The sequence below is a fragment of the Neoarius graeffei genome, chromosome 10 (assembly GCF_027579695.1).
Source record: "Neoarius graeffei isolate fNeoGra1 chromosome 10, fNeoGra1.pri, whole genome shotgun sequence".
NCBI classification, from domain to species: domain Eukaryota; kingdom Metazoa; phylum Chordata; class Actinopteri; order Siluriformes; family Ariidae; genus Neoarius; species Neoarius graeffei.
Genome location: NC_083578.1, coordinates 66,043,293 through 66,053,095, shown reverse-complemented (window position 1 = coordinate 66,053,095; position 9,803 = coordinate 66,043,293). Strand labels below are relative to the sequence as shown.

General features: G+C 44.7%; 1 protein-coding gene across 1 annotated transcript in view; it reads left to right on the top strand.

Moving 5' to 3' along the window:
• The first annotated feature begins 906 nt into the window (after nucleotides 1–906).
• The window catches only part of abl2 (c-abl oncogene 2, non-receptor tyrosine kinase), an 87,954-nt gene continuing 79,057 nt past the window's right edge, over nucleotides 907–9,803 (top strand). Inside the window, exon 1 of the mRNA XM_060932137.1 lies at nucleotides 907–1,519. Within this exon, the coding sequence (XP_060788120.1) occupies nucleotides 1,291–1,519 (229 nt within the window). The 5' untranslated portion in view covers nucleotides 907–1,290. The remainder of the gene's footprint in view (nucleotides 1,520–9,803) is intronic.

Genomic DNA, 9,803 nt, shown 5'->3' with positions numbered 1-9,803 from the left:
GCGCTAACCACTACACCACCGTGCTGCCCTGGATGAAACTTGAGATCTCATGGCATCTCATTATCTCTAGCCGCTTTATCCTGTTCCGCAGGGTTGCAGGCAAGCTGGAGCCTATCCCAGCTGACTACGGGCGAAAGGCGGGGTACACCCTGGACAAGTCGCCAGGTCATCACAGGGCTGACACATAGACACACAACCATTCACACTCACATTCACACCTACGGTCAATTTAGAGTCACCAGTTAACCTAACCTGCATGTCTTTGGACTGTCGGGGAAACCGGAGCACCTGCAGGAAACCCACGTGGACACGAGGAGAACATGCAAACTCCACACAGAAAGGCCCTTGCCAGCCACGGGGCTCGAACCCGGACCTGGATGAAACTTCTCATCTCATCTTATTATCTCTCGCCGCTTTATCCTGTTCTGCAGGCAAGCTGGAGCCTATCCCAGCTGACTACGGGCGAAAGGCGGGGTACACCCTGGACAAGTCGCCAGGTCATCACAGGGCTGACACATAGACACAGACAACCATTCACACTCACATTCACACCTACGGTCAATTTAGAGTCACCAGTTAACCTAACCTGCATGTCTTTGGACTGTGGAGGAAACCCACGCGGACACGGGGAGAACATGCAAACTCCGCACAGAAATGCAACAACCTTGCATTCATTTATATTTTGGATTAACTAGATAGCCAATTAATGACTTGGGTGTTCATATGGAAGTGACAAAAAAAAAAAAAAGTTTAAGAAACAGGACAGGTTTGAATAAGTGGGCGGGGCAAGGTGAGCTTCCTCCCGTCCTATTTGTATATTGACCCCGCCCCATGCACAAGCTCCTCCCCTTTCCCGGTCCATACCGATTCATTGGCCTGTAAACTGCACGCGAGGGATTCTGCGGTAAAGATGGCGGCGGCGGAGGGGGCGCGCGCGGAGCTGCTTCAGCAAAACACATCGCCTCGTTAGGGTCCGGTTCAGAAGAGGCGAAAACAACAACAACAACCCTGGGATCACCAGGATCAGAATTTCCGGCCCGCCAGGATATCGAGTGGTGCCTTTAAAGTGAACAGAACTGATTGGTGATACATTGTGCACAAGCCGAGGTGGGTGGGATTAAACACACACCGACCGCTAGCTCTGGGGCTAAGCTATCAAAGTAAGACGGGGTGAAGAGCGCGGTTAATAGGCCGCTCCGCTGTCCCTCTGGAAGGGGGATGTGATCCAGCGGACGGTGGTGTTTCGTTGCTCGGGTCCCGGCGGATCATTTCACGCAGACGCGCTGGAGAATGGGACAGCAGGTAGCGCGAGTGGGTGAGGGGGCCTCGGCGGCACTCCAGAGCCCACCGCACGGCCACTCACAGCACCAACCGCAGCCTCACCAAAGCAAAGGGAGCCGGGGGAGCAGCTCCGGGAGGAGACCGCGGGAAGCGACGAGCGCCGGGACACCAGCCTGCAGGCTCGCCGTGACCACTAACGCGTCCGACCCTGGAGTCAACATATTCACTCAGCATTCAGGTAAATAAATACACTTACTACAACTACTCCTACTCCAGCCAGCCTGTCCAGCTCTCAGCGGTGTTTCAGGGCTGTCAAATCAGTGCAAGGTCATGCCAGGATTATGAAGCTCCTCTCCTCTCCTCTCCTCTCCTGAAGATGAGTAAAGCTAGCGGAAATGCTGCTCACTCTTCCAGCGGTTAGCTCGGTGGCCTGGAAAAGCACAAACCACATCCTAACCTGCACACATTTCACTCAAGTTGTGCAAAACGGTGAGGAATGAGTGCTTAGCTGCCGGCCTGACGCTGCCTGACGCTCTGCTGAGTTAATAACGGGTAATGAATGGAGGCTTTAGCTGTTAGCCGGACACTGGGAGTCACACTGGGACTTCCTCCATTTGGATCTGGCCAGAGGAAGCATGGTTTTCCTGGCAATGGACTTCTGGAGATTGTTAGAGCCAGCCAGTATACTAACGTAAAAAATAATGATTTGGGCATTATTATTATTATTATTATTATTATGGGCCACTGTGAAAGATTGTTGCCGTCTTAAGGGTTCATTTATCCAGAACCACTCCACACACACGCTAGTGTTCATCATGTACACTTCCTCATAACAGAAACAGGATCTCCTCCTTTCTGCGCTGACAGCACTCGGGCCTTATTGTTTCAGAAGCTACTAGATTTCACACATGCCGTTTTTCATGAGAGCTTGGGAATTAAGCTAAGAGAGATGAGACGGAGATGGTTTGGGCACATCCTGAGAAGAGATGCGGAGAATGTTGAGGATGGAGCTGCCGGGCACATGAAAACGAGGAAGGCCAAAGAGGAGATACATGGATGTGGTAGAGAAGGATGGAGATGAAAGATCCTCTGTGATGACCCCTAATCAGGAGCAGCCAAAAGAAGAAGAAGTTGTTGTTGTTAGACTTCACCCAAAGCCAGGAACAGTTATGATGCTGAAGATGATGTTCAGGATATCATGATGTTTAAATAATATTGGCTGGTGTCGAGTGGTATATCAGATTTTTTTCCATTCAGCTAGTGTGATGGGGCGGCACGGTGGTGTAGTGGTTAGCACTGTCGCCTCACAGCAAGAAGGTTCTGGGTTCGAGCCCCGTGGCCGGTGAGGGCCTTTCTGTGCGGAGTTTGCATGTTCTCCCCGTGTCCGCGTGGGTTTCCTCCGGGTGCTCCGGTTTCCCCCACAGTCCAAAGACATGCAGGTTAGGTTAACTGGTGACTCTAAATTGACCGTAGGTGTGAATGTGAGTGTGAATGGTTGTCTGTGTCTATGTGTCAGCCCTGTGATGACCTGGCGACTTGTCCAGGGTGTACCCCGCCTTTCGCCCGTAGTCAGCTGGGATAGGCTCCAGCTTGCCTGCAACCCTGTAGAAGGATAAAGCGGCTACAGATAATGAGCTGAGAATGAGCTAGTGTGATGCTGAATGAGTCGAAGACAAGTTCAATATCATACTAGCTGAATAGAATGTATCTGATATACCATGATGAGACAGCCATTATTATTATTATTATTATGGGCCACTGTGAAAGATTGTTGCCGTCTTAAGGGTTCATTTATCCAGAACCACTCCACACACACACACACACACACACACACGCTAGTGTTCATCATGTACACTTCCTCATAACAGAAACAGGATCTCCTCCTTTCTGCGCTGACAGCACTCGGGCCTTATTGTTTCAGAAGCTACTTTGCTTTCTCAGATTTCACACATGCCATTTTTCTTGACTCAGTTTCAGTTCACCCAAATCCAGGAACAGTTATGATGCTGAAGAAGATGCTAAGGATATCTCATTTAAATAATATTGGCTGGTGTTGAGTGGTATATCAGTTTTTTTTTTTTTTCCAATTCAGCTAGTGTGATACTATACAATATCATGCTAGCTGAATGGGATATACAGTATCTGATATACCATGATAGCCATTATTATACATACACATTCAATGGAACAATTACAGATTTTACAAAAAGTTAAGAACGGGGGGGTAACTTACTAATACTGAATGCGGATTCTGATCTAACGTAATTCGATGTTCTGTCAGTCCAATGTACAAAGTTCGAATGATGAAAATGGTACAAGTCCAAAAAGCCTGAACAACAACCCAACTTATCCATCCATCCATCCATTATCTGTAGCCGCTTATCCTGTTCTACAGGGTCGCAGGCAAGCTGGAGCCTATCCCAGCTGACTACGGGCGAAAGGCGGGGTACACCCTGGACAAGTCACCAGGTTATCGCAGGGCTGACACATAGAGAGACACAACCATTCACACCTACGGTCAATTTAGAGTCACCAGTTAACCTAACCTGCATGTCTTTGGACTGTGGGGGAAACCGGAGCACCCGGAGGAAACCCATGCGGACACGGGGAGAACATGCAAACTCCGCACAGAAAGGCCCTCGCTGGCCACGGGGCTCGAACCCGGACCTTCTTGCTGTGAGGCGACAGTGCTAACCACTACACCACCGTGCCACCCAACCTAACTTATATACAAGCTATATACAGATTGACAATTCAAGTTCAAAGTTCCTTTTGGTAATAGTTAATTGTTACGTTGCAGTTGTTCAAAACAAAAGGGTTTTGCTGAGTGAAGTCCTCATCACTTTTCCTCACCTCCAAGTAGAACATTGACAATATTTCTGCTATTGCTCTCTTCCAGTTTTTTGATATCTGGTGGTATGTTTTTTACTCCTGGAAATATACATGAAGAATATCCAGGGGAGTTTTGGTAGCCTTTTGAGTGTTTAGTGCATCTTTCTCTGTGTCTTCTGCTTTTAATGAAGCAAACCTCGTGGCCATGTTTGTGTACAAACTGTCAGTCACTCGGTAGCATGGAGGTTTTACATCTCCGTGTCTCTTTTCCGGTTTTTCCATGTGTTTAATGCAAAAGATTAAATGCACAAAGAATATCCCGTGAAGTTTTAGTAGCCTTTTGGGTGTTCAACGCATCTTTCTGTTTCAAAGTTCTCTCCAAGGGTAGTATCTCACTGGGCTGTGACTAGTTGGAGACACAATTGCGATTAAAATATGCAAATTAGTGACAATTTTCACTTGGAATCACACTGAATTGATATCCGCAATTGTTGTGTCTCCAACTAGTCGCAGGCTGTCGCAGCCCAGTGAGATACACTCGCACTTCCTGTCTCACGGAAACTGACTTGAGAAGGGTTCGTGACGGCTTTGCGACACCAGCGACACATTTGCGGCTATTTTGAGAGAAATTTTGTTGCAGAAATTTTTTTGAACGTGTTCAAAATTTCAGCGACGAAGGAGCCACACTTTGCGATTCATGCGAGGAAATTGAGAAGCCCCGCGAATGTTTCAAGACACTTTTGAAACTCTCTCGCGAATGACGTTCGCAATTTGTCTCAAGCTGTCGCCGCCCAGTGAGATACTGACTTAAAGCTTCCACTTTTCATGAAGCAAACCTCACAGCCATGCTTGTGTACAAACTGTCACTAGTGCAGAAGTTTTACATCTCCGACGTGTCTCCTTTCCAGTTTTTTGATGTCCGTTGGTACGTTTTTCTCTTGTAAATATGCGTGAAGAATATATAATGAAGTTTTGGTAGCCTTTTGGGTGTTCAGCACGTCTTTAGTTTCTGTTTTCAGTTTATTTGTTTAGTGCTTAATCCTAGCACTGGATCTTCTCTCTTCCCTGGCTGACAAAGAAGTGATTCTGCGCATGCGCAGCAACAAAGTTTTGTCATTGGATCTTCGCATCAGCTCCGATGTGCGACGTCGTGTTGTCTTGACAGCGTGCAATATTGTAACAATATTGCATGCTCGTTCTCCATTGGAGAAAGTGGTGTAATACATTGAGGATAAGCGAAATGATATTGCATGCCATCAATAAACCCACTAGAAGGGAACAGAATACATGGTTTTTATTCCATGGAAAAAGTGGCTCATATATACACTACCGTTCAAAAGTTTGGGGTCACTTTGAAATGTCCTTATTTTTGAAAGAAAAGCACTGTTCTTTTCAATGAAGATCACTTTAAACTAATCAGAAATCCACTCTATACATTGCTAATGTGGTAAATGACTATTCTAGCTGCAAATGTGTGGTTTTTGGTGCAATATCTCCATAGGTGTATAGAGGCCCATTTCCAGCAACTCTCACTCCAGTGTTCTAATGGTACAATGTGTTTGCTCATTGCCTCAGAAGGCTAATGGATGATTAGAAAACCCTTGTACAATCATGTTAGCACAGCTGAAAACAGTTGAGCTCTTTAGAGAAGCTATAAAACTGACCTTCCTTTGAGCAGATTGAGTTTCTGGAGCATCACATTTGTGGGGTCGATTAAATGCTCAAAATGGCCAGAAAAATGTCTTGACTATATTTTCTATTCATTTTACAACTTATGGTGGTAAATAAAAGTGTGACTTTTCATGGAAAACACACAATTTTCTGGGTGACCCCAAACTTTTGAACGGTAGAATAATAATAATAATAATAATAATAATAATAATATACATACACACACCTTTCTGGTGTTCAACGCATCTTTTCTCTTTCAAAATTCTCTCAATCTTCCATATTTAACAAAGCAAACCTGGTGGCCATGTTTGTTTACAAATTGTCTCAGTTGCTCGCTAGTGTGGAAATTTTCTATCACCGACGTGTGACATCATGTTGTCTGGACAACCATGCGATATCATAAAACATGTATATTCAACACTCTTTTTCCATTGGGTAGAGTGATTGTAATGCACGTAGGATAAGTGATATGATAACAATATTGCATGCTATCAAACCAAATGAATGAATGAAAGACCTGCCAGAAGGGAAGAGAATACATGTTTTTATTCCATCGAAAAAATGTCCTGTATGTACATGATATACTCCCCATCATCCTTACTATCATCTTCACCATCATAACTGCTGGAGATGGTCAGGGTGGGAGCAGTATCGTATCATACCGTATATTGATCACTGCATTCATTCCTCCCCTCACCACCAAGTACTATTTCTTTGCCTTTAATTGTACATAGTTTCATCCCTAAAGCATGTCTTTCTCTTCTTCTCACTTAACACACTCAAGTGGTCGGCTAATGTCATGGGGTCTGCTTATAGAAAAAGGCACTATTTATTTGAAATGGGAGGAAACGATCTTGTCGGCAGCGAGGCTGCGGCCTCTTGTGCGTGTTGTCTCGGCCCGAATGTACAAAAACATCAAAGATAGAAAGAATAACTACCGACTGAGGAAACACAGGGGCCTATTTATTGTGCAATCGTCCTGTCATGCATCTCCTAAAGGCAGTGAAGGCAGCTCACACAGCTTCCCTGGAGTTCTCTGAGGCTGGTTCTGTCAACGTTCTTGCTGATATCAGAAGAGAACGGGTGTTTGGTTGAGAGTTTCTTTCTCTCTTGCATCAGGGTTATAGAATGGCATTTTACATCTTGACCATGAACCCCTTGAGCTGGAAAAGCTAACCTGCAAAGGGCATCACATCTGTTATTTTTACACTCTCATTCCTGGAAATGTCAAGTGTCCTTTCTGTTGTGTGGTTCAGGATAACGGCATGGTCATTCTGCAGGTCTTTTGTGGCAACAAATGACCGTCCTTAACTCATCTTGTAGTGTAATGTAATGAAGATTTGTTTGAAAGAAAAAAAAAAACAGGACAGACCATCTTTTCACATTTGTTTCAGCTTTGTTACAAGGGCGCAGATAGAGGGGGGGACGGGTGGGATTCGTCCCACCCAGATTTAAATTCACCTCATTCGGTCCCCCCCACTTATAGGGAGGAAAAAACGTCTATGCTGTCTTTCTTTGCATAAGGCAAACCTCACAGAAAAATCAAAAGACTAATTACCATTCGGTTTATTGAGGTGCACAGCAGTACATACATAGTTGCAACAACTCACATAAAACAAAGACTGATATTCGGTTGGTTGAGCTGCGCAGACTGCACAGGTTGCGAGCTCGAGCTTGGTTGCTATGGTTACCCACAACAAGTTTGACAGGCATATCGGGGACAGCTCCTAGTTCAGGACCCCAACACGGCATGATGAAGGGTGCCAAACCGAAAAGGCAGAAAACGATTGCATCGTTTTTTCAAAAAACAACGACTAAGTAAACTGTGCCTTACTTTATCATATCACCTTGCAATTTTTTGATAGTCTGTTCAAAGTAATGTCGTCGTGAAAGTAAAATCGTACGGAGTAGAGATGCCCTTCTGGTAGCCTCCTTCTTTCGGTGGTAGCCTGTAGATACAGTGCTCAGAAGGCAGTTTTAATGTTTAATCTGGCGTTCCCTGCCATAATTTCAGCGAGCATATTGTTTCATAAGGAAACTTTGCGAAGAGTTGTTGACTGACTGCCGCTCACGCAACACACAGGCATAGTTAGAAAGTCAGGATGCACTGGTTTACACTTTACACACACACACACACACACACACACACACGTAGCCCAGCCTCTCGCTATGTATATTCCTCGCACAACACATGGTGGGGTTGGTTTGCTGGCAGCTTTATCCCCCCCAGTTCAAAAAACGTATCTGCGCCCCTGCTTTGTTACAGTTACTAACAGAAGCAGATTCATTTCTTTATTCATTCACTTTTGTCAGTGATGGAAGTGGAAAAAACTGTGAAGATGTGCCAATTGGTTATATAAATAATATTCAAGTATGATCTTATGGAACACTACAGATATTGCCCAAAACTTTCCATTTGGAAGGAACCTACTTGGGTTGGTAGCATTTGCGCTTCCAAGTTGTTCACTTGACAGACATTTTGAACTCAGCATCTCGTGTTCGTCTCCGTCTCGCTCCTGTAATAAGGGTTCTGTTTTTATGCAAAGCTACTTGACTCTACAGCTAAAGCCTAGGCCACATTCAAGCTTTAGTATGGGATGCGTAAAGTCCAATCTTAACCCTTCTGATCTACTCACAATCCAGTCATGGCTACGTCAGACTGACATAAATATTAAACAGGTTGAATATTTATGACTCCGCATCCTGTAATGCAGAGAGAAGACGGACTGTCGTTTGAAAACGCGGGCTTGGTGTCGTGTGAAAGGCTGATGTCCAGCCGACGTGTTTTGATCTGATGCCGCGTTTCGTAATGAGAGATTCTACACACTTCTTCTTGGTCAGACCTCTGATATGTGAACACGATTGAAAGTGCGTTTAGTGTTTCATGACTAAATGGTGATCCAGTATTACCTGTGAAATCTCATCTGATTTTGTGTTTCTTTAAAGTGTACGTAATGCCTTTTGGCAATGCTTTTAAAATGAATATATATCATTAGTAATGACTAAAATGAATTAATAAGGCAGGGAGAAAAATAATAAAGTTAATGATTTATATCATCAAGCACAAAACTATCAATAAATCGCAGCCTTGCTTCAGGGCAAATCTCGCGCGAAGTCACACGTGGAACCCCGGTTATCTGGGTCATTTCCGTTCATCTGACTCTGTACTTGTTTACTCACCGAGATTGGATATTGTTGGAGGAATCTTACAAAAATGACGTTGGGAAAGCGCTGCGTTGTTTGGATGTTCAAATTCCTATACAACAGGACATTCAGTTCAGCTTGGAATAAAAATCCATAAACCAATCTGTGTTTCCAATTCTCTCTGGCTGGTGGTGCACGATCGGCAGTGAGTGGGACTGTTGTGAACCAAGTGAACTGGCAGTTTCTCGTCTTGGGGTTCTCAAAAAGATAATCATTCACCATGGAATATCCTTGATAATCTTCTGCCCCTTCGTCCGACATATAAGAATCACTATCGGAATTCTCTCTAAAACGCGATTCCATATCGAGACTGGTCTAATCACTGTTGCGCATGGGAATGAAATTGATACCTGCTTCCTTGTTACACGTGTGACGTCACGGACCCCTTCGGGATCTTCTGGGTGAGTCTCGGCAGATTCCCTGAAAATCGGGTAATCTTACTGATTTTTCCATCAATTTATAGCCTTTTGGATCAACTATGGTTCGAAAACACATGGTCAGTCAACATAATGATTGTTGCTTTGTACAAGGAAAGAAGTGGGATTTAGAGGCATTACATACACTTGAAACACTTTGGTGTTGGTTTGTTAGCATGTTGGGCTTATCTTGTTGAAGGCTCTAACAAAGTCGGAATCTCTTGGCAGAGGCAACCGGTTTTGCTTAGAAAAACTGTGCTAAGCAGATACAGGCCCTGTCCGCACGGCAACGGATTCAGGTGAATCTGATAAAATTGTTTATCGTTTCGGCCTGGCGTCCACACGGCACCGGCGTTTTGGGTGCCCCAAAACGATATTTTTTGAGAACGGGTTCCAGAG